General features: G+C 36.0%; 2 protein-coding genes across 3 annotated transcripts in view; both read right to left on the bottom strand.

Moving 5' to 3' along the window:
• dym (dymeclin) overlaps window positions 1–6493 on the bottom strand; it is a 115004-nt gene extending 108511 nt beyond the window's left edge. Inside the window, exons 1-2 of one of the 2 annotated variants that reach the window (XM_079834073.1) lie at window positions 6277–6493; window positions 3800–3995 (exon numbers count right to left, since the gene is read on the bottom strand). In XM_079834073.1, coding sequence (XP_079690199.1) covers window positions 3800–3939 — 140 coding nt within the window. In that variant the 5' untranslated portion in view covers window positions 3940–3995; window positions 6277–6493. The remainder of the gene's footprint in view (window positions 1–3799; window positions 3996–6276) is intronic. The other variant, XM_079834072.1, reaches the window with a different exon arrangement.
• A 6831-nt stretch (window positions 6494–13324) lies between these two features.
• The window catches only part of atp8b1 (ATPase phospholipid transporting 8B1), a gene marked incomplete at its 3' end in the record, with an annotated part of 45443 nt that continues 33186 nt past the window's right edge, over window positions 13325–25581 (bottom strand). The window contains exons 14-28 of the mRNA XM_079834747.1: window positions 24726–24760; window positions 23693–23849; window positions 23326–23514; window positions 23132–23244; window positions 21811–21975; window positions 20897–21008; window positions 20737–20812; window positions 20522–20645; window positions 17583–17874; window positions 16203–16426; window positions 16025–16108; window positions 15523–15768; window positions 15198–15336; window positions 14075–14205; window positions 13325–13555 (exon numbers count right to left, since the gene is read on the bottom strand). Of these exons, the coding sequence (XP_079690873.1) occupies window positions 13325–13555; window positions 14075–14205; window positions 15198–15336; window positions 15523–15768; window positions 16025–16108; window positions 16203–16426; window positions 17583–17874; window positions 20522–20645; window positions 20737–20812; window positions 20897–21008; window positions 21811–21975; window positions 23132–23244; window positions 23326–23514; window positions 23693–23849; window positions 24726–24760 (2318 nt within the window). The remainder of the gene's footprint in view (window positions 13556–14074; window positions 14206–15197; window positions 15337–15522; window positions 15769–16024; window positions 16109–16202; window positions 16427–17582; window positions 17875–20521; window positions 20646–20736; window positions 20813–20896; window positions 21009–21810; window positions 21976–23131; window positions 23245–23325; window positions 23515–23692; window positions 23850–24725; window positions 24761–25581) is intronic.

Genomic DNA, 25581 nt, shown 5'->3' with positions numbered 1-25581 from the left:
ACATGTAGTTAGGACACGGTGTTATGCACTCGCACCAATGCGACCGGGTGAAATTTTTACTTTTCGCATTTGCAACCATGAGTGAGAGTAACTAAAAATGCTCCAAATACTTTAAAAGCAGACATCTGGGCATTTTCATCGTGAGCTGTTAACGCCTGTCAGTGCCAAAGTGGACCCAGCTCAGCCAAAAATGGATCAAATTATATCAACGTTAGAGTTCTTAAAGGGCCCGTTTACACCTGGTCACTTCATGCGTTTTTACAGATCAGATATCCATCTGATTCATCAAAACGATTTCATTTACATTTGGTCACATTAATGTATCTCCCCAAAACGGATATAAATCCGATCTCCAATTAATGTTAATGTCACCGAAAACAACAGATATGAGCTGGATTTTATTCATTTCAAAATCAAAGACCGCAATAGGAGAGAGCGCGACAACAGCACTGGTAAGATGTCATTCGGTTTCTTTACTTTTAATGAATATGATTATGTTGAGCACCTGCGACTTGCTTTCGGTTTTATTCGCGGTAGTTTGTGCACTGGCTTAATGAAGAGATACTCAGCTGGTCGTCTGCAGCGATGCGTCATTCAGTAGCGCTGTCATATCTGGCTATAACATGTCATATAGGCTAGCCCATAACACGCTCACACGTTTATTTTTAAGCATTGTTGGGAGGAGTAAAATGTTTCAACAACTAGATGCATTTAGACTTTAGCTTTCACTAATGCGGCCAGACCACCTCCTGAAGTGGCTTTAAGCATTTTGTGTATTTGTTCTAAATGCTCCTGTTGTCTTCTGTGCCCAGACTTGTGTTTTGTCTGAACCGAACCGAAGGCATGATAATCGTAATCGAACCGAACCGTGAGACCAGTGTAGGTTCACACCCTTATCTTCAGCACCCTGGTTTACAAAACATATTCATGAGTTTTGTCTGCTTTCAGATGGTTGACGCAACATATTTCCGACGCGTGCTCTCTGTCCACTGGTGGGAGTGTGTGCTCACCTGTGTGTGTGTATATATATATATATATATATTAGGGGTGTAACGGTACACGTATTCGTATTGAACCGTTTCGGTACAGGGCTCTCGGTTCGGTGCACGCGTGTACCGAACGGTTATGAATGCAATATATGAATACAATCCGCTTGTTTAAAGCCCGGAACACACTTCAGTCCTAGTTCCCACACGAACATATTGAGTATTCAGTCCATTTTATCACAAAATTCAAACGATAAATGCCGTTTTAACGCTCTTTAATGTGACATGACTGATAGACGCATTTCAGTTCAACTTCAAGCGGCAGCGTGCGGCCGCGAGTGAACGCGATCAGGAAGAGATGATTGCGTTCACTGGCGCGCCGCGCGCTGCCGCTTGAGAAGGAATAAATATAAATGAATATATTAAGGTATGTTGAGGATACATTACAACTTACTGAAACGTATCATATGTTGTGTAATCACTCCATCAGTGTTTCAACCGCGGAAAGACAATAAAACATTTTGTAAACAAGGTCGTGTAGAATCACGTTTACCTCAGAAGTCATTCAGTGTCCACAGCTGTTAGTTTACTAGAGAGATTAACTCTTTCACTGAATACATGCACTATATTAGCCTATATGTTCATTATATTAGCCTATATATATTCATTATATACTACTTAGCCTGTTAGTGATGTCTTGTTTATTTAATGTATGTTTAAATAAATCTGTCATGAAAATTACAGCCACTAAATGATTATATTTCAACAACAAATTGGAGAAAAAAATAATAATTAGATTTAGAAGTTAATGCAAAAACTGCCTTATGTGAGGCTTATGAGTGCTGATTTTTATATCTAAAAATAAATAGCAACTTAATTTAGGCTAATAGTTTGGGCTCTGTTGTTAATCTTTAATAGCAATATGTAAGTAAGGGCTCCCTATATAGTTTACAGCATTATCTTTAAGAAACTTTTAGTTATAACTGAATTAATTTAAGGACTGACAAACATTTTTTTCATTAAACCACTGTTGAATAAAAATGAATAAAAAGCAATTTTGTAAAACTGCTGTACCGAATCCGTACCGAACCGTGACTTCAAAACCGAGGTAAGTACCGAACCGTCAGTTTTGTGTACCGTTACACCCCTAATATATATATATGTGTGTGTGTGTGTGTGTGTGTGCGCATCGGGCCGAACTCTGCTTTGCGCCATACAGAGAGCAGAGGAGAATTGTAAACGCGGGACCATGTAGAGACAGAAATGACATGCCGTCGTGTAAATAAGATAAATAACATAAGGGGTATTTAGTTTGTTTAATAAAAGACCAAGGTATAGACCTGTTCTATTGCAAAGGTAACCTTAAATGACTTCTGTTGTGATCTGGCTCTATATACAAAATTTAATTACATTTAATTAACTTGACTTTCTAGGGGGGGCGGGGGGGCCGTCGCCCCCATAATATAATGGCAGGGGAAACACTGAGAATTTAAGGCTGTGTTCACACTGCAGGGCTTAATGCTCAATTCCGATTTTTTGAAAAAATGCGATTTTTTTGCAAGGCCGTTCACATTTCCAATTAAATGCGACCTTTTGTGATCTCCTGTGTGAACGTGAAATGACCCAGAAGTGACCCGCATGTGCAGAAGAGTACTCAACGGTCAACGACGTCACTTGTTGTTTACGGAAGTAGCCAAATATGGGTGTCAGCATTGGAGTTCGATTAGCTTTATTAAAGTTATTTTCGCAACGGAGCCAGCACCATTACAACCTTCTCATGTTAAGAAGAAAATTAAAAAAGAGGAGGAGAGCAAGGTTTTTGGCCATGGCGTTTTGTGGAGCAGTGGTAGCAACGTCGGTACAGAGAAACGTGTGTGTGCGGAGTCGCAACCAGGAGTGGTGGGATACTGATGTGAGTGGCTTTACTGATACCGAATTCGTCAGTAACTTCAGAATGACCAGATCCACCTTCAATTATGTTTGCGAGCGCCTTCAACTAACTTTGTCACGGGAAGAGACACGTCTGCGGCGGCCCATAACAGTGCAGAAACGCGTTGGAGTGTATTGGCTAGCAACAGGTGCGTACTTCTTCTTTTATTGGCGGTTAGCAACTATTTATTGTGCATTACCGCCACCACTGGACTGGAGTAAGGAACGGGAGTTACAATGATGACGTTTGTCGCGTATCAACGACGTGCGGGTCGGATACATGTGACCTGGCAGTTCAGACTGAAGACGCATTTCAAAAGATCGGATATGTATCGGATTTGGACCACATACCCAAGTGGCCTGGGTCGTATTTGAAAAGATCGGATCTGTGTCGTTCAGACTGTCAAGAAAAGATCAGATACAGGTCGCATAAGGGCAAAAAAATCGGAATTGGGTCGTTTCAGCCTGCAGTGTGAACGCAGCCTAAGTGAGTGTGAAACTAGACGAATGGGAAGAACCTACGCACGGACCGCAGCAAACGTGCCCAGTATAAAACCGCCCTGAGTGTTGATTGACAGCTTTTAGGTGCATTATTGGCACCCTCTGGTTTCATGAGCGTCACCACCACATCAGTACCGAAAACATGGGGAATTTTTAGTTTTAGACGATAATTGCACAACCTATTTGATATTCTATAATTAAATCAACTAATCGAATATTCAAAACTCGTGACTCCTTTCAGATTCCCCCCACGATTAAAAAAACTCATTAGATCTACACAAATCACACAAACAACCTATATAGTAACTTAAAGATAAGTTTGCATCCCTGAATGAATGTGAGTGTATGGGACATCAGTGATGGGGGTCAGAGGAGCGTCTCACCTGCTGGTGGGGCTGGAGAAGGTGAAGGAGATCAGCTGGTTCCAGAAGGGCTCATTCTCTGATATGGCATCTGGACCAATCAGAGTGCGGATGCTCTGGCTCTCCGACAGGTCGCTCAGCTGACTGGTGTTCGCACCCATCACCCCCGGAAACCACGAGAGACTGCCTCAGAGCCTCATCTCCAGCCAAGCAAAACCTGGAGGATCATGGGAGAAATTAAAGTGTTTTTCAGTGACCTAGGAGGAAATAACACTAGGCATAAATACTTAAGCAGGACTCAACAGACATGAAACAGGTTTGATGGGTAGACACAGAGCCCTACACACAAACACACACCTCTTTGTTAAGCACACACCCTTTACACACACATTGTTAACGTGCCACTGGTTCACATTCCCTAATGTGGATTGTGAAATTCTCTAGGGTTTTCATTAAACATCCTGGTTAATATTAAATTCCTTCTGATCAGAGATGACGACGTGTCCTCTCTTCTTGACTTACAAGGAAGCTCATTTACACTCTCAGGTGAAAGAGGTTTTGTGTCTCACAAACCCGAGGAAAGCTCTGGTGCAGAACCGTTCATTTTACAACTAATCAGTAATACAAATTTGAAATTCACATTTATAAATCAAAGGGGTAAATCTCACAAAAACGAGTTGAATGTCATATGTCAACCCAAAATATGAAAGATAAAATGAAGAAATTACATTTTGCATAAAGAAAACATTTACTATTTTTTATGTTTTGAATGAAATCTCTTCTGCTCATCAATCATTTGAGCAAAAATACAAAATAAAAAATGTAAATATTGTGAATTATTACAATTTAAAATTATTGTTTTCTATTTGAATATACTTTAACATTTAATTTATTCCTGTGATCAAAGCTGAATTTATTTTCAGCATCATTACTCTCTCATTACTGTCTTCAGTGTCACATGATCCTTCAGAAATTATTCTAATATGCTGATTCATTATCAGTGTTGGAAACAGAAGTGCTGCTTCATATTTTTTTAATAATCTGTGATACTTTTTTCATGATTCTTTGATGAATAAAAAGTAAAAAATAAATAAAAAAAAGATCAGTATTTATTTAAAATAGAATCCTTTGTATTTCAAATAATATTTCACAATATCATTGTCACTGTTTTCTTCAGTATTTTTAAACAAATAAATGCAGACTTGATAAGCATTCTTCTTTCAAAAACATTTAAAATAGTAAATAACGTTTCCAAACTTTGACTGCACTGTATCTGTGCGTGTTAGTGACCCTGGACCACAAAACCAGTCATAAGGGTCTTTTTTTATTATTTGTTTGTTAGGATAGGACAATATTTGGCTGGGATACAACCATTTAAAAATCTGGAATCTGAGGGTGCAAAAACCCTAAATATTGAGAAAATCACATTTAAAGTTGTCCAAATGAAGTCCTTAGCAATGCATATTAATACTACTAATACATTTTTGAAATATTTACGGTAGAACATTTACAAAATATCTTCATGGAATACGATCTTTACTTAATATCCTAATGATTTTTGGCATAAAAGAAAAATTTATAATTTTTACCCATGCAATGTATTGTTGGCTATTGCCACAAAAATACCTGTGTGACTTATGACTGGTTTTGGGCTCCAGGGTCATGCACACATGCACACACACGCGCACGCACACACACACACACACACACACATAAATTGGGGGGAATGAAAAAGCAGTGAAAGAAATGCCACAATCTTAATAGTCTTAAAAATAACTTTAATTCTATCTTTCTAGTTTAGGAATAAATATGACTCAAGTTCAATCTTGACAGATTTTTGTGAGATTCACTCAAAGATGCTCAAAGGCACAAAAACAATCATGATGCAATGGTGAAAACCTCTTGCCAATTACTGAAATCAATAATGAATTCAATGCCATAAGGATCTGCTATCAACATTACAGGTGACAACAGACTACAGGTAAGTATGAATCTGCCCTCATGAATACAGGTAAACATTAACAGTCCGGGTCAAACACCTGCAGGACATTAGGAGCTCTAAGGGTCCTACAATGTTTAGACTAGTCTGTAGTACAACAGCAATACACATTGAAATACACAATGAACACAAATATACATAGACTATGATTTCACACAAGCTTGGTGAAGACTGATTATTAATAATATGTCATTCAAAACTTCCTGTAAAGAATGAATTCATTTACTTTGACAGATTTGGGCTCCTCAAAGGGCTGTCAAATAACTCCCTTCACAGCTTCTATACTCACCGCAGACATAATCATGAGAATGCAGTTAAATATTCATTTTATATGACTATATCTCGGTATGTAAATACCTGCGTAGAAGTTAATAAGTGTCCAGGTGGCTATACACTTAGCAACAATTAGCTTGCAGACTCGAGTGAATGGAGAAATCCATTATAAACCCGTTAGCTTCAATGCTAACATGCTAGTGGGCTAACGGCAAGAATAACTTACCTGATGAATGTCAGAACTGACAGCGCCTCAGAAAAGCCACTCGCGTTCCTCAAGACAAGCGCTTATGTGTTCTTGGAAGAATTAAAGTAACTGAGTTGTAATTAGTAGTAAATAATGCCCGGTAAAGTGTGTTTTGCAGTGTAAGTTTGTGCAGTATTGACTCTGTTAGCTCTGCGTCTCCACGTCGCCACTGACGCTCGTGACATCTCGAGCACGCGCAGAATAACTCCTCCAATCCTAGAGGCGGAGAACCTGACTCATGAATATTAAAGAGATAGTTCACATTTTCACAATAAATAAAATGATCCCATGATTTATTTTACTCACCCTCAAGTCATCCTAGGTGTATATGACATTCTTCTTTCAGAACTAGCATATTCATATGTGAACACGCATACAACAGCTAGCGGAAGTTAGAGATTACAGTTTGTAAAGTTTTAAATATGTTTTTTTTTTTTACACAAATGCATCGCTTCACTCCAGAAGGCCTTTATTAACCACCTGGAGACGTGTGGAGCAGTTATATGATGGATAGACAGATCCAGCAAAACAGATCAGCCAATCACTGCCATTATAAAGCTTGGATTAGCCTGGACTTTTTTAATATAACTCAGATTGTATTCGTCTGAAAGAAGAATGTCATGTACACCTAGGATGACTTGAGGGTGAGTAAACCATGGGATTATTTTCCTTTTTGGGTGAACTATCCCTTTAACTAGAATTCTAAAGAAGTTTGTAAGGCAACCGACGTAGAAGGATGTAAACGACTGAAAACTAATAAAAACTGTAAAATCATTTTTAACAATTCAGATATACCAATAACTTATATATACATATGTACAACCCCAAATCAGAAAAAGTTGGGACAGTATGGAAAACGCAAATAAATAAAAAAAGAAGTGATTTCTAAATTTACTTTGACTTGTATTTCATTGAAGACAATATGAACACAAAATATTTCATGTTTTGTCTGGTCAACTTCATGTCATTTGTAAATATGCATCATTTCCTGTCATTCAGACCTGCAACACATTTCAAAAAAAGTTGGGACAGAGCAATTTAGGGCTAGTAATGAGGTAAAATGGTTAAATAATGATGTGATTAGAAACAGGTGATGTCAACAGGTGATTGTAATTATGATTTTGTACAAAAGCAGCATCCGAGAAAGGTCTAATCCTTTAGGAGCAAAGATGGGCCGAGGATCGCCAGTTTGCCAACAAATACGTGGGAAAATTATTGAAATGTTTAAAAACAATGTTCCTCAAAGAAAGATAGGAAGAGATTTGGATATTTCACATTCAACAGTGCATAACATAATTAAAAGATTCAAGGAATCTGGAGGAATTTCAGTGCGTAAAGGACAAGGGTGCAAGCCTAAGCTGAACAACCGTGATCTCCGATCCCTCAGGCGGCACTGCATCAAGAATCGTCATTCATCTATAAGCGATATCACCACATGGGCTCAGGACTACTTTGGCAAACCTTTGTCAAGTACCACAATACGTAGTTACATCCACAAATGCCAGTTAAAACTGTACTGTGCCAAAAGGAAGCCCTATGTTAACAGTGTCCAGAAGCGCCGTCGACTTCTCTGGGCTCGGAGGCATCTGGGATGGACCATCACACAGTGGAAACGTGTACTGTGGTCAGATGAATCAGTATTTGAGGTATTTTTTGGGAGGAATGGACGCCGTGTGCTCCGGACCAAAGAAGAAAAGGATCATCCAGACTGTTACCAGCAACAAGTCCAAAAGCCAGGGTCTGTCATGGTATGGGGTTGTGTCAGTGCCCTTGGCAAAGGTAACTTGCACTTCTGTGAAGGCACCATTAAAGCTACACTATGTAACTTTTCCGTCCACTAGAGGTCGCCTGTTCAAAACAAAGGCGTAGTTTGATGACTCCACGTTTGAGCGCAGAATCTCGGGACATGTGGTCTTCACCTCACAGCCGGTGGGAAACAGTAAGGATAGGACTCGGGCAGAAATCATGTTCATGGATGCGATTATTAACATTACTGTAGTCTGAAGCAGAGCAGGAGCGAGTGTTGTGGAGCTGAGCAAGGCCGCAGGAGCGATTGAAGAGCGGGACTGTTATTATGGCATAGTCGCTGGCGGGACTTTTATTATGACACGGTTGCCGGCGGCACTTCCTCTTCTCCAGTGCTGAGTGTGAGGTAACGCAGCTCTGTTAATCGTATTATATATATCTGAGTGTGTTGAAAAGGAAGTTATGACGTTCGCTCGGCGGCTGCTATGACACTTGTTCACACTGCAGTGAGAGTAAAGTGTTTCACTGAATAAAACCGGAGACCGAGGGTGACGCAGATATGACGCAATCGACAGGCGACTCCCTCACACGCATAGCTCACACGTCCCGGCTCCTTGGTTAAAATAGCAATTTTCTCACGATTTACAAATAGTTGAAAACATTTGGGATATTCTAAGTACTCAACTGAACAAAATATATAACACTGGCCTAGTGGTTTCTGGATGTTTTACTGCAAAAATCCTACATAGTTCACCTTTAATGCTGAAAAGTACATAAAGATTTTGGAGCATAATATGCTGCCTTCAAGAAGACATCTTTTCCAGGGACGTCCATGCATATTTCAACAAGACAATGCAAAACCACATTCTGCACACATTACAAAGTCCTGGCTGCGGAGGAAGAGGGTTCGGGTACTTGACTGGCCTGCCTGCAGTCCCGACCTGTCTCCAATAGAGAATGTGTGGCGCATTTTGAAGCGCAAAATGCGACAACGAAGACCCCGTACTGTTGCCCACCTTAAGACTTGTTTGCAGGAAGAATGGGACAAAATTACACCTGAAACACTTCATCACTTGGTGTCTTCAGTCCCTAAACGTCTTTTAAGTGTTGTGAAAAGGAATGGCAACATTACAAAGTGGTAAATGCTTTACTGTCCCAACTTTTTTTGAAATGTGTTGCAGGTCTGAATGACAGGAAAGGATGCATATTTACAAATTACATGAAGTTGACCAGACAAAACATGAAATATTTTGTGTTCATATTGTCTGCAATGAAATACAAGTCAAAGTAAATTTAGAAATCACTTTTTTTTTTTTTTTTTTGCGTTTTCCATACTGTCCCAACTTTTTCTGATTTGGGATTGTAATTGTAACCTTATTTACCAGGAAAATATCCATCCATCCATATTTACACACAAACAAGTTAAAGGAACACTCCACTTTTTTTTTTGAAAATAGGCTCATTTTACAAGTCCCCTAGAGTTGAATAGTTGAGTTTTACCGTTTTTGAATCCATTCAGCCGATCTTTGTATCTGGCGGTAGCACTTTTAGCATAGCTTAGCATACATCATTGATTCTGATCAGTCCATTAGCATCTTGTTCAAAAAATGACCAAAGACACTTTCAATATTTTTCCTATTTAAAACTTGACTCTTCTACAGTTACATTGTGTGCTAAGACCAACTGAAAATGAAAAGTTGCGATTTTCTACACCTATATGGCTAGGAACGACTTTCTCATTCCTGCGTAATAGTCGCGGATCTTCGCGGCCGTACCATGGCTGCAGCAGCGCAATGATATTACGCAGCGCCTGAAAGTAGCCCCAGCTTGGAAACTTTCAATGTGACCGGCACTAAGTTCGTGTAGTTGCAGAGAAAGTTTCAGGCTTGCAGCCGACAAATTGTGTTGTGGATTTACCTGTGTGATTAGCCATGGTTCTGTGTGTTGTAAAGGGCTGTGATAGTAAGTCGAAGGTGTAACTACCACCATGTTTCGCAGAATACCAACGAATCATTGCGCTGCTGCAGCCATGGTACGGCCGCGAAGGTCCGCGACTATTACGCAGGAATGAGAAAGTAGTTCCTAGCCATATAGGTAGAAAATCGCAACTTTTCATTTTCAGTTGGTCTTAGCACACGATGTAACTGTAGAAGAGTCAAGTTTTAAATAGGAAAAATATTGAAAGTGTCTTTGGTCATTTTATGAATGAGATGCTAATGGACTGATCAGAATCAATGATGTATGCTAAGCTATGCTAAAAGTGCTACCGCCAGATACAAAGATCGGCTGAATGGATTCAAAAACGGTAAAACTCAACTATTTAACTCTAGGGGACTTGTAAAATGAGCCTATTTTCAAAAAAAGTGGAGTGTTCCTTTAAAGTATAAGTAAATACGTTTTTTTTTTTTTATTAGTCTTAACTATATGTCACAGAGTGTTTTGGTGTTGTTTCATGTTTTTAGGTTATCATGTTCACTGTCTTGTTTCTTAGTTTGCTTTGTTCACTGCCATGCACTTCCTGGTCTTGTCATGTGATTCCCATGCCCTCGTGTCTTGTGTCATGTCATTGGTTCATTGGTTAATCAGTGGTCACAGGTGTCCCTTGACCAGTCGTAGGTATATTGTGTATTTAAGCCCTCATGCTTGCCTTGTTCTTTGTCTAGTATTGATGTTGTAATCACTGTTGGTGAGTTTTGTTAAGCCATGCTAAGTTAGCCAGGTCTTTTGTTTATAGATTTTGCCAAGTCTTTATTTTATGCTTGGATTATTGAATAAAGCTGCACTTGGGTTCCGCAACTTGCCTCACTCTAAAAAATGCTGGGTTAAAAACAACCCAAGTTGGGTTGAAAATGGACTAACCCAGCAATTGGGTTGTTTTAACCGAGCGGTTGGGTTAAATGTTTGCTTAAGCATTTGTATCTGTTACACTATATCAATACATAACTAGTAATCAATACATAACATCTACAAACCGATGTTTCTGTCTCCAAATCATTTAATATCACTTTAAAAATGTCCAATGAAACCCGCTCCCTAAGTTTCAATGTCAATTGCAGTTATTCCAATCAGAGGGAGCGCAGCAAATTGAAATGCCGTTTTCCCTAATTCAGTCCGTACCACTGGAACAGACAGTAGGAAAAATTCCTGGGACCGAAGGCTATAGCTACCAACATGTCTTTTTTTAATAGATGTACGTATGAAGATATAAAGGAAGTTATTATATATAAATATATTCTTCAAAAGGATGGGATCTTTAGGATTTAAAAAATAATAATACCTTCAAAAGTGACATTTATAACATTACAAACGTTCTATTCATCAAGAAATCCTGACAAAAATTTTTTTTACAGATATGAGAATGATTTCTGAAGGTCATGTGACACTGAAGACTGGAGTAATGATGCTGAAAATTCAGCTTTGATCACAGGAATACATTACATTTTAATATATATCACAATAAAAAAACAGCCATTTAAAATTTGAAAAATATTTCACAACATTATGTTTTTCGTGCATTTTACAAAAAGCCTTGGTGAGCAGAAGAAACTTTTAAACGGTTATGTTTTTACTAAAATATACATAAAATTGTTAGAGACAGATTTTATTCTGGTGATCTTATAGTAATAACAAACATGAAAAATGTAAAATATACTTTTCACCATAAACAACGACTCAAAGCCAAAAGTTCTATTTCTTTTTCTTTATTTATAGACATTTGTGCAAAGTATCTTACAGTACATTACAGTCAGACAATCCACAGAGCTGTGTAAAAGTAGATGTGTCAGATTTATATGGCTTAGCAAAGCCATTTTGGTTCGTTCAATATGCACATTTAGAACATCCAGCCTAATAAATATAGTGTTTTCTCATAAACTATATTACTATATGGTACATTATTTTAAATTGTGTAACAGGTTTCATGTAACTAGGGTTAAAATGAGAAATATACAGTATGTCCACCTCCCAAGTCCCTGTACCAAAGTGCAAAGTCAATTCCATGATATAAGAAAAACTCAACGTCATTAAGGCTTGATTCTTGAGCAGACGGCTATTTCTGATGGCAAGATGACCCATTTAAAAATAACTTGCAGAACAATGAAATATTAAATCAGAGAAGACGTCACAAAGAGTGCATTAAAACTGATCTATGACCCTCTAGGCAGATTTAACGGGACATATTTTGACAAATGAACGGTTCCACTGACGACGGAGGCCTTGAGAAACAGACGAGCGCAGAAGTATTTATGTAAACATGAGGTTTCACCACTCTAAAATTCACTCATTCTTTCACGGTTCATAAGGAACATCATCTAGAACAAAACACCGACACCCTGAAGATTAAATTGTGAGGAAACATGATTGTGAGGTTTGTGGGATTCGGCCCTTTGCTTGGACATTCTGCAAAAGGGATAAAACAAAAAACAAAAAACCATATTGGATGATAATTCCTTACCAAGTTCACATTTCAAGATTAAAGGTTTTCAAAAAACATTTATAATTTAATCAACACCCTTCAATGCACTGCTAAAAAACACATTTTCTTCATCAGTATTTTTGTCTTAATTTCCTGTAAGAATATGTACATGTTAAACAAGATGAATTTACTTGAGAAGCAAAATTGGTAAATATAAATATTAAAGAATGCTATAAAATTAAGTTGTATGATATTTTTCAAGGCAGTGAGAAATAAAAATATATTCTCTGTAAATATATATATCCCTATATAAACATTTTATATATATATAAATATACATATATATATATATAAATGTCTTTTCTTACACCATTTTGCTTGTCAACTAAATTGCTTTAAGAGAGTTTTGATATTTTTAATGGAAAAAATACTGTAAGAAAATGATTCTTTGCAGTGTTTAAAGAAAGAACATTTTACTTTAGTGATGAGATTAGAAACACACATACACACACTCTCTCTTTCTCTCTTTTTTGAAGAGCAGGACACTTAATTTTTTCTCCTGTACTTGTGCAAAAAACTGACAAAACGCGTGACTCCAAAAAAAAAAAAAAAAACACGAGATAAAAACCTGAGACAAACAATTTGTTGTACGCAGTGCACAACGTTAAAAGGTCATCGGTGAGTGTTTACTTGTACTTTCCCTTTAAAGCCCTTGTCCCCTCCCCCCCATTTCCCATTGGCTCTTTCATTTGTCCCGCCCCTTAAATGACACTTAGCCTCGTCCTATTGGCCCGTTCCAGTGGCCCGCTCAGATAAGACAGGGTAAAGGCACATTTAGTAAGTACTACTAAGCAGGTGGAGAGTGTATCAGATGTTTTCAGCCTGAGGAACCTCTCGTATGCTGTCTCTGAGTTCGGGTCGAACGCGCGGCCGCTGGCGTATGCTGCGCCCCGATGCGATGAGGTCGGCGTAGCCGCGGGAGTGCGAGAAGGCGTAAGCGGAGCGGCGAGACCGTCCGCCACGCACGAATGATGGCTTCTTCTTCTTCCTCTCCTCTTCTTCATCCTCAAGCTCATATTTCTTCCTGTTCCTCTGGACCTGGAGGAAGAACATGAAACTCTTACTACTTAATATATTAAATAATTTAACATAGAATATTCCATGCGTCACCTATTATGCCCTTTTAGATGCCCTTGATTTTGTGTTTGGGCTCTACTAGAACAGGTTTTTATTTTCCCCATATTCTCCATTGTTGCAGCTCCTCTCTTCCCAGTCTGTTTACTTCCTGTCTCTATTAAGCCCCTCCTTCTGTAAAGCACAGTGTGCTCTGATTGGTCGGCTGGAGTAGTGTGTTGTGATTGGTCAAGCACTTTGAGCACGTTTGGGAAATGCCACGCCCCTTACCATAACCAGTTTCAGTTACGTGGGATTACCATAATCAGTTTCAACACACTACTAACTAACTCAACCAGGCCCCGCCCCTTAATTATTTAAATGAGGAAAATTGTGAAGAGTTCGTTTTCGGAAAATGGCGTTTCGGCGAGTTCAGAAACAGTGACACTGATACACATTTTCATGCTCAAACTGAAGAAAGTGGAAAATGTGATCTGATCTCACCTTGTCTCCAACAGAGGGCCAGATGGTTTGAAAGAGGAACTGGATGCAGATGACAGGAAGGAGACAGATTCCCACGGTCAGGATGATGGTCAGCCACAGGTACGGCTGTCTCAGGGCGTTAGACGCGGCACCTAGGAGTCAGAACAACAGCAAGAAGATCACACACCAGACCATAACAGGAATATTAATAGTCGAATAGTACGCCATCGAAGCTTACAGCCAAAATGTGGCATTTTAGCATTATTTATATACTATTATAGTTTTTATTAAATGAGCTTTTTTAGATTACTTTGACTTTAACTTTTTTGTTATGCTTATTTATAATTTTTTTAACTACTATTAAGGTTTAATTTATTTTTATTTCAGTTTTTGTTTTTATTAATTTTCCAGTTAGTAATTTTAGTTTTAACATTTCTAAATTTAATTTAAGATTTTCATCTAATATTTATAATATTAATATTTATTTTATTCCAGCTTTACATTTTCAGTTTTAATATTGAGTGTATTTGTTATGATGTGCTTTTGTCATTTGTATTACTTACTTTATTTTTTTAAAGATTACTATTTTTTTTTAATTAATTTCCATTTAGAAATTTTAGAGTTTCAAAGCAACAAATCTAATTTTCGTTTAATTCAAGATTTTCATCTAATATTTATAATATTAAAATTTATTTTATTATTACATTTAAATTTAGTTTATTTTTTCATAATTGTATGTGCTTTCGTCATTTGTATTACTTTATTTTATTTTATTTTATTAATCTCCAGTTAGTAATTTTAGTTCTTCAACTGTAAACTTCTTATTGCAGTTAGTTTCCAATGTTTTACAACTTTCACTTAATATTTATTTTAATTCAGCCAAATTTTTTTTTTTTTTTTTTTTTACAGTTTTAGTTAACAATAATAACCCTGCAGCTACTAAATGTATGACGGGAAGCTTCAAAATGACATCAAATTTATATATTCAAAAGATATATATATATATATATATATATTTATTTATTTATTTATTGGGGGGGTATATAATAGGGTTTTGGGTTCATATTTTTGAGCTTCAGTTCCAGTATGCAAACTACACCAGTAGACATTGTGCAAAAAAGGTTACTTTGACTTTATTGCCCACCTGTGAATGTGAAGGTCGTTGGGAAAATGACATGGATTCCTGCACTGTGGATGTCAAACATGACGCCGAAGTAAAGCGCTATACTGCCGACCACCGCAAAAAAGTTCACGAATGTCCAGTAGGAGGTGTTTAATGAGATCTGGGGATGACAAGAAAAAACAAATACTACATCAGATCAACAAGAAATCATCTAGAACTTTCTATAAAGATCAGAAGGAAACAAGCTAGACACAAAATGCATGTCTCTTTATTTGGAACCTAAAGAGTCTGTTATACAACATAAACCCCAATGTTGTCACATGATCAAGATTGACCAATGAGGTACCTGCAGGTTGACGGTGATGATGAGCGATGAGGCTGCCACCACAGCGAATGACTGGTAATCGGACGGAGCCTCCCCGTCCTGTCCCATGGTCTGCAGGAACGCGCCGTACGGGATGAAGAAGATTATGAGGGAGGTGAAGATACCGTGGAACAAACTGATGAAGAAGTTCTTGTAGTTGAATAGCGATCCTAGCTGGCCAGGAAGATACAGCTTCGGGAACTTTAAACTCAGTTTGTCATTCACGTCCTACACAAGGAAGAAAAAGAGGCGGTTTAAAATGTATATATATATAATTTAACTTTATTTCAATAAAAAAAACATGTTTAATAGTTTTAGTTAAAACTAATAACCCTGAATAATGCAGCTTCAAAATGAAATCCAATGCATTTGTTCAATTTACATGACTGTAAAAACAATAAATAAATCATAAAGAATCAATATTCTTCAATTCTGTCATGACCCTAGCTTCTCTTGGCCGTTATTTTATGACAACATGCAATACCTGATCCAGAAGGCCGACGAGGAGAACAGGCAGACTTGTGTAGCAAACGTTGTACAGGGTGATGAACCAGTCTTCATAAGCCGTCTACACGACACAAACAAAAACAAGAATCAGGTCACTTTGTTCACTGAAATCACCTTGAAACAGAGATTTTGCAATGCTGAAATCTTTCTCTTACCTGTGAGGAGAATCCGTTGAAGAATGAGAACCAGAAGTGCACCAGAGTGAAGGAGAAGTTTTTGTAGAAGAAGTAACGCAGGAATTTGCACATTCGGATGTAGGACCAGCGTCCGTGGACCAGCAGGAGGCGCTGTAGGAAACGGAACTGAGCGAAGGCGTAATCGCTGGACATCACAGCCTGCATCCCCTCCTGGCCGCTGATACCCACACCGATGTCCGCAGCTGCAAAGGAGCATGGGAAGGAAAAGTTAGCTCTCTTTTAAACATTCAATATGAATTAATACTATGAATAAAAAGCCTTGTTTGGATCAGGGTTATTATCGTAACTAAAACCATTTTGCTTTAAATAACATACATTTGAACTGAAATAAAATATTTTTAAAAACATTTATTAATTATATATCTCTATGAATGAATAAATGCATAAAAACAAAACTATAAATGCACTCTCTATAAATATACAATAATACAAAAACTTTATAATTAAAATAATAAAGTAAACATAAAGTCTATAAATGCTAAATAAATAATATCAATTGATCATTTTAATATGAATCAATAACATCAATATCATCAATAATATTATAAGCATTTCTAATTTTTGTTTAGATTAACTACAGTACAGAAATGTAAGTAAAAAAAATTAAACTATATAGAAAATTTAAATGTAAAAATGACAAAAATACACAACAAAACACTAAAATGTATACTAAATACTAAAATATAATAAACAATTATAATAGTAGAACATCATTAGCTGTGTATCTATCTATCCATATTTTTATGCAAATTTTGGGATATCACAACAAAAAAACCGCTGGATGAAAATGCCAAGATGTGCATAAATTCTAAAAATGTGCATAATAAAAAGATATGCGCTCAATTGAGGCGTTTTTTTTTTTTTTTATCCGATAAGAAGACATGCACATAAACTACGATGGAAACACATTTACTGAATAAATCCCTTGATGTGCAACAAAAACCTCACGTGAATTCAACAGAGGATGTGATTGGATAACCGGACTAACCAGCGGACCAATCGCATCGCACAGCATCTCAAAAGTTGGGTCTGAAATGCCTGAGCCAAAGTCTGTCATCAAAACGATTTGGTTTAATTCCCTTTTCTCATATGATTGCGTTCCCAAACACCAACATTCGAACGCAAGATAACATGACAGCGTTTATTGTGTTTAAGTTTGTATGAAAAGAAGAGCCCCTGATTTCAGCGACTTTCAGTTTTATTTTGTTTGGCAATTTTGTTTTCTTCATTTGCAATTCATTGTTTTATGCAATATTCCAATTTTGCACAATTTAGCAACTTTGTATGGAAACACAGCTATTGACAGTACAATAACAGCGTAATCAGTTCTCCACTCACTCTTGATCATGTTGACGTCATTGGCTCCGTCCCCGATGGACAGGGTCACGGCCTTCTTGTAGCGCTTCACCAGACTGACCACGTTTGCCTTCTGTTTGGGCGTCACTCTGCAGCAGATCACAGAGCTGCATTCACACGCCATGTCAACGAAGTCTTCCTGTCTCTTCTCCTTCTCCCAGTCATCGATAGGTTGGTTGGTGTCCGGAGGGTTGGTGGAGTTCCTGTAACGTTTCCGGAGCTTCTTCAGACGAAAGCGACGGCGCTTCTTTTTCTTCTCGTACAGTATCTCATTCTGCATGGAAAGGAGAAAGTGAGACACAAATGTGTAACTAAAAGGCTTGAACATCTTTTATTCACTTCCTGTTGTCCTGATCAAATTGGTGAGTCACTCCACAGGATTTGGAGACAAAATAGCATTGACTATAGTTCAGACTATATTGCTTTATCTCAAACAGTAGAGGATTGCGCTAGTAACGCCAACGTCATTTGATAAAAAAATATTACATGAATCCATGTTAAAAACGCATCTTTTATCCTGTGCTTTTCTCTTGCTCTTATTTTACTTCTTTATTTTTAAGTACAGCCCTTTGGCCAACCATGGTTGATTCTAAATGTACTTTATAAATTAAATTGAATTGAATTAAAGACAATATCAAGGACAATATGTACATTTATGATTGGTCTTTTGTGAAAACAGAAATTATTAGATAAATGCCAATAGATGTTCAGATTTCACTGTTTATTTCATTGTTTCTGCAACAGCAATCACTGCTTTATATATATATATATATTTATATATAATTTCCAGGCAAATTATGTCATGTCAGCTGCTCATTATCATCAAGATAACAAAACTTTAAATAATAAAAAAATAAAAAAACTTGGTTGCATTATTTTCCTGTTATCATTGTAAATCTGCTTTGTATCTGCCTGTGAAGAGACGACTCAACTCCCGCAAGGACTTCAGATGACGCAGCTCTGCATCAACACGCACCCATGCTCATCTATATACCCTATTCATTAACAAAATGTATTCTTATTTCACTTATTTCTGTGCCATAGTTATTATATTGATTAATAATAGATAGTTAGCTAATCTGTGTGCTTTGTGTATGTGCATTTCTGAAATGCATAACATGTACAAATCAATTTAAATTGTAATGTAGATGCATTTTCAGTGAAGCTGCTTTGAAACGATATGTATCGTGAAAAGTGCTATACAAATAAATTTGAATTGAATTGAATTGAATATCTGTACTGTAAAAAGCTCTATATAAATAAAGGTGACTTGACTTTATACTACAGTTCAAAAGGTTGTAGTCATTATATTTTTAAAAATGTCTCTTATGCTTTTTGTGCAAACCCAAACCATGTTTTCAGGATTCTTTATTGACTAGAAAGCTCAAAAGGGCAGAATTTATTTGAAATAGAAAGTTTCATAACATTATAAATGTCTTTATTGGCTCTTTTGATCAATTTAATGCATCCTTGCTGAATAAAGTCGTTTGTTTCTTAAAGGGTTAGTTCACCCAAAAATCAAAATTAGCCCATGATTTACTCACCCTCAAGTCATCCGAGGTGTATATGACATTTTTCTTTCAGACGAATAAAATCGGAGTTATATTAAAAATGTTAATATGTTAACATTTTTAATGTTACCATATTACCACAGTGTTAATAAAGGCCTTCTGAAGTGAATCGATGTGTTTGTGTAAGAAAAATAACCATATTTAAAAATGTATTGCATTTTTTTCTAAGGCTCTGCATCAGCCGTTCCCGTGCCATCACTTCCGTTGAATAAGGTCAAAATACATGCAAAATACCGGCGCGATCATAGATATATACATAGATTCCTCATTAGTGCCTGCGCGGATCGGTCGAATGAAGCATCTACGTATATATCTTTGATAGCGGCAGAATTTTTACTTTATTCGCCGGAAGTTATGGTGTTGGGAAAACTAGATGACATTTGTCTGATAAGAGGTAAAAAAATAACATAAATACTGTTGAGTTTCTCTCAGAAACCAATTGTTTCGTGTCTTAAGTCATCAATGTGTCGAATATCCCCATTGATTATCACACTGCAACGGTTGGAGTTAAAAATCTTCATTTGTGTTCTACTGAAGAAACAAAGACACCTACATCTCGGATGCCCTGGGGGTGAGCAGATAAACATAAAAATGTAGTTTTTGGGTGAACTATCCCTTTAATTTCTTTCTTTTTTTAAACCGGACTGACTTTTGAATGAATGTGTATAAATTGATAGTGTTTGTCTACCTCTGATTTAGGTTATTTAATGTATTAATTTGAACAAAAAAGCGTAACCTTGAACACTATAATTTCTACACCTGCAAGAGATGAACCCTTGAGCTTTTATTTTGACAGAAGACTACCGTTGTACAAAAAAGGTTCTCATTACAAATCTAGTGAAATGCTGTAGTCATCTCCCCACAAAACATTAAAAAAATTACGCAAATGTGAAAATAATGCATAACTGGTGTCCGCTACGTTCCCGAATGCATGCTAAGTTCACAGTGAATGAATGATCTCTCCATATGCTGTGAGTTGAGCCGTTCTGAGACGCGGAAAACACCGGATCACGAGCTGATTGCATGAGCAAAGTGTGCACTTCACTTTAAAACACGCAGAGCAAACAGTCTATATTTATTTCATTAAATCACAGTCCGATTTGATAAGGGTACAAAGCCATATCTCGCTTTCAATTTCAGTTTGTTTGACAGATACTTTGCCAAAGCAATGGCGCAAAACAGCATTTGAGATCTTTTATGCTATTACGAGAAGTTTTAAAATATTTTCGGCTCATTGTGAAACTGTGGCGGCACAGATTAGACAATGGCGGGCTGCCAGACTGGTAATTAATGGGAAACACTGCTTTGTGTTTATAAATCTGAGAACCAATGAGTGGATGAGGCACGTACCAGCCAGCCTCCGGTGATGATGAGGGCGTTCTTGCCCGGCTCTGGGAAAAACGACTCCTTCAGCTTCTTACTGCGTCCTTGGGGGTCGTTTCGCCTTTGGGTCTGTCTGTTCATCAGCTGTACACTGAGAGAGAAAGAACGAGAGAATCTAAACTTTAGAAACCAAATGGTCGATCTCAAACAAGACTCATCAGGCAGCATAAGCTGAAACATACTTCACATCCTCTCCGTAGTGGATATTCATGTCGCCTGTAAGCAGTTCGCAGGAGTAGCCGATGTTCTCAGCGGTCTCTGAGTACGTGACAAACAAGATCCATTATAAATCAAACCAACCTCCCTTAAAACAACAGAATATTGAACATGTTCATCGCTCACCTTTCTTGTCTCCGGTCAGAACCCAGATCTTGATGTCAGCTTTGGCCAGTTTTGCAATGGTCTCCGGAACGCCGTCCTGAAGTTTATCCTCAATGGCTGTCGCACCAATCAGCTGAATAAATGAGCATAAATGGCATATTTATCATTTATATAGCTCAAGAATTAATAAATAAATACATAAAAACAAAACTATAAAAGCACTATATACAATATACAATAATAAATAAATAATAAATATAATACAAGTATACATATATTTATTATACAATAAATATATTTATTATATATGTATTATATAATAAAAATATGTATTATTTTATATAATAATAAAATAAATAAGTAAACATTAAAAGTCTATGAATAAAATAAATAAACATCAATTGATAATTTTAGTATGAATCAATAACATCAATAAAATATATATATAATTATATATATTATATATATATTATATATATATATATATATATATATATATATATATATATATATATATATATATATATATATATATATATATATATATATATATATATATATATATATATATATATATATATATATATATATATATATATATATATATATATATATATATATATATATATATATATATATATATAAGATATCTGGCAGGCTGGTTGATAAATGCCTGTATTTTTGCACAAATTGGCATATAAAATATTTATAAAGTTGCTGCAATTAAACTTAAATTAAATTTTATTTTGAAATTATTTTAACACTATTGATATTATATTATTTCTCATTTTTAAGTGCCTGCTAAATGAATAAATACAAATGTTAAATATTAATCATCTAGGCACACTGTAGCAATTAGCTAATAATTGGCGGATTAATCGACCCATCACTTGTCTCATCCCTAAAGTAACAATTTTCCATTGTCATTTCCATACCAGAAGGTCTTTCTCGATCATTTCGTACACAGCATCCAGAGCCTGCTCGCGGTCCCCCATTGAGATGCTGGCTTCCTGGTTTTTCTTAGCCCATTCGTCGTACTCCTCCTGACTGAGGTCCTTGTAGCACAGACACAGAGTTCGCAGGGTCTCGTTTGCAAAGATCTGGAAGACAAATCAAACATGGTTCAGCATAAATGTATGCTATTCTGCATTACAGGCAAAAACATAGGTTTTTTTCATGCTCTGGTCAGTTTTGAGAGTTTGGGTTATTTTGTTTTTCCATTTAGTTGTGGAAATCATCAAAACACTTCAAAGTGTTTATTTACTACACTTCATCTCTTTGAGTCTGAAGATTTCAATTTCAATTGTCTGTCTAGCTATCTGTCTGTCTGTCTGTCTATCTATCTATCCATCCGTCCGTCCGTCATTCTAGCTTTTAAAACTAGCAAACCAAAACTTAAAATTATTTAAAACCTAAAGCTGTTAAAACTACTTCAAACTTTCTGGCTAAGCCTAGCCAGAAAGTTTGAAGTAGTTTTAACAGCTTTAGGTTTTAAATAATTTTCAAGTCAACATCAAATTGTCAACATCAAACTCTCAAGTCAAAATCAAATTGTAACTTTACTATGTAGTTTTATTTATTTATTTACTAAGAGTGAATTTATAGTTTAATGTATTTATTGATTGGTTGATTTTATTTTTATTTATAGAGTGCATTTATAGTGTTTAATTGATTGATTGATTTTTATTGTTTTTATTTATAGAGAGTACATTTATAGTTTTATTTATTGATTGATTTCAATATTTATAGAGTGTATATTTATAGATTTGTTTATTGATTGATGTTATTTTTATTTATATAGAGAACATTTATAGACTTTAAATTGATTGATTTTATTATTTTTATTTATAGGTATTATATTTTATTTATATACTTTACCGTTTTATTCCTATCTATATTCTGAAGGTTTTTACAGAGGTGTTTGATCATATAGCAATCGCCTGATTTCATACAACATTTTATTCCTAAAAACATAGTGAAATATCCATTATGTCAACAAAATGAAGCAAGATCTATAGTTGTCATTTGTTGTCAATGACATCCAATCTGACATGGAGACATCAAATCTTCTTCTGAAGACTTCGAATATAGAGCATGAATAATATGGAGTACTTTTATAATATTTTTATGGTGCTTTTTGTATGTTTTGTAGCTTGACAGATTCAAAAATTTCTCTTTTTGTGTTCCACAAAAAAACTAAAACGGTCAACACAAACACTTGCATTTGCATGCTGAACCTCATTAGCATTTACTCACATCCAGAGCTTCTTGAGTCGTTTCCTTATGCATGCTATTTGGAGAGAGTCGCTGGTAGATCACGGTGTCTGCGCCCTTACAGTACAGACGGATACTGCCATTTGGAAATTTCACTGCACACAAACACACAAAAGAGTGAGAAACAGATGACAGTGATTGATAGACAGGACCTGAAGAAGAGAAAGAGGACTCACGGATGATGGACATGCGTTTGCGGTCGCTGTTGAAGTCGAGGAGAGCGAGCATCGTGTAGGTCACCTCCTGGTCCATCTCCTTGATGGTGATGGTGTCCTGCGTTCGGGACAGGAACACAAACCCAAAGTTGCGCGCGGCCGTGACCAGAGCGCCCTCATCGGGAGACGCGGCCTGGTACACCAAGTCACCTAAAAGTGCAGAAATGTGCAGTAATATCAGTAACTTTTTTATTTATTTGATCAGATAGGAGAGATATCAAAGTAGGTTTAGAAATACTAAATAATTCAACATGCTCGAAACAGGGTTATCTGACAACAATGTAGCAAACATTGCATATTGTCAGCAGATATTGTTTAGTCTCCTCACCCTCTTTCTGCTCAACCATGACGGTGTGACACAGGGACAAGAGTTTGAAGAACTCCAGTACTTGGTCGTCCTTCTTTGAACGGATGCAGTTAATGAGGGAAATGTCATTAAAGTCGAAATTCTTGTCAGCGTATTTATTCCAGCTAAAATCCACAAGCTGAGAAAGAAACAAATCAGAAAAAATGGAAGTGAAATTACCATGTTACAAAATAAGCGGCCAATCAAACATTTTAGATTAAAAGCCCCAGTTGCAAGGAAGCTAGCTAAAACCAAACTAAACGTCATTTTTAGCATACATCATAAATAAATAAAACTCTATAAATGTACTCTATAAACAAACAAAAAATACAATAACTAAATAAACAAAACTCTATAAATGCTCTCTCTTAAATAAAACTGTAAATGTACTCTATAAATAATGAATAAATAATATAAATAAATACTCTAAGTGCACTCTCGGTAAAGAGAAATAATCAAATCAATCAATAAAACTATAAATTCACTCTCTGTAAAAAAAAAATTCTTCTCTATGATTTAATAAATAATAAAAAAAATTATAAATGCACTCTAAATAAAAAATAATAATTGAAATAAAAAACTCTAAATGTACTTTCTATAAAAAATAAAACTATAAATGCCCTCTTTATAAATTAATCAATAAATTAAAACAAAACTATGTGCACTCTATAAACATAAATGTATCTATAAATGTACCCTAGATTAATAAAATAACAAAATCAATTAATCCATAAAACTATAAATTCACTCTTTATAAAAATAATAAAGTGCCCTCTAAAATAAACAAATTATAACTAAAAAATAAACTAGAAATGCACTCTCTCTATATAAATACTCTATAAATCATAATAAATAAAACTCTAAATGCCGTCTTTATATTACAAATAATTACAAAACTCTCTACAAATCTCTCTCTCTCTCTATAAAATAATAAATAAAAATAATAAGGTGATAATAAATTAAATGATAAAAATGCCCTCTTATTAAATCCTATAAATGCACTTTGCATACGTACCTTTCCATGCTCCGAGGCCACACTGGTGGAATCACCTATAGACGATCATAGATTGTTGTCAATTTTCACATAATTTAGTCCACTGAATTTTTTAAAACAAAAAATAAAAATAAAAACATTTTTTAAAAATATCACTTTAAATAGTGCTAGAGGATACTGCACTTCTGAGTGCAGACGGCACAGAACGAGAGGCCTCAAGATACCTTTTCACATTTATTGTTAGTTATTTATAAGTATGAGCAACAGTAATTGCTGTGTGATTACGGAAAATGTCCTATTAAACTATTTGATGACAAGGTGGAAGGAGTCAGCGGGTTTTAAAGATTCTAATGCATTTCATTCATTCTGGCTTATTTACACTGTTTAAGAGTTGGATTCTCATGCCAAACATGGCCAAAATTTACAAAAATGAGTTGGACGTATGACGGAGTATTTCTGTGCGAAATACACTCCTTCAGGATTGTTTTTTTTTTTTTAGTATGGCCCTGTAGTCAGTTAGAAATACCAAGGGTTCACTCAAAGCAAGGAGAGTCTGCTTTTAGCTATTATGCCAGCCGTAGCTGGAACCAGTTTCCTGAATAGATCAGATGTGCTCCGACAGTAGCCACTTTCATATCCAGACTCAAAACACATCTGTTTAGCTGTGCATTTACTGAATGAGCACTGTGCCACTGTACATCCGACTGATTGCACCTTATCTTATCTATGCATCATCTTTTTATTATTTTATTAACTGTTTTAGTTTCCTTTGTTCATTGTTGTTTCATCTATATATCATCATTTTATTCTTTTTAGTTCTGTATATTTCAATTTCTTATGCATCTGTCACCATTTTATTTTTATCTTTTAAATTCTC

This window comes from Gobio gobio (assembly GCF_949357685.1).
Source record: "Gobio gobio genome assembly, chromosome: 14".
Classification (NCBI taxonomy): Eukaryota; Metazoa; Chordata; class Actinopteri; order Cypriniformes; family Gobionidae; genus Gobio; species Gobio gobio.
The sequence above is the reverse complement of the archived record's forward strand: the minus strand, read 5'-3'. Positions and strand labels throughout refer to the sequence as shown.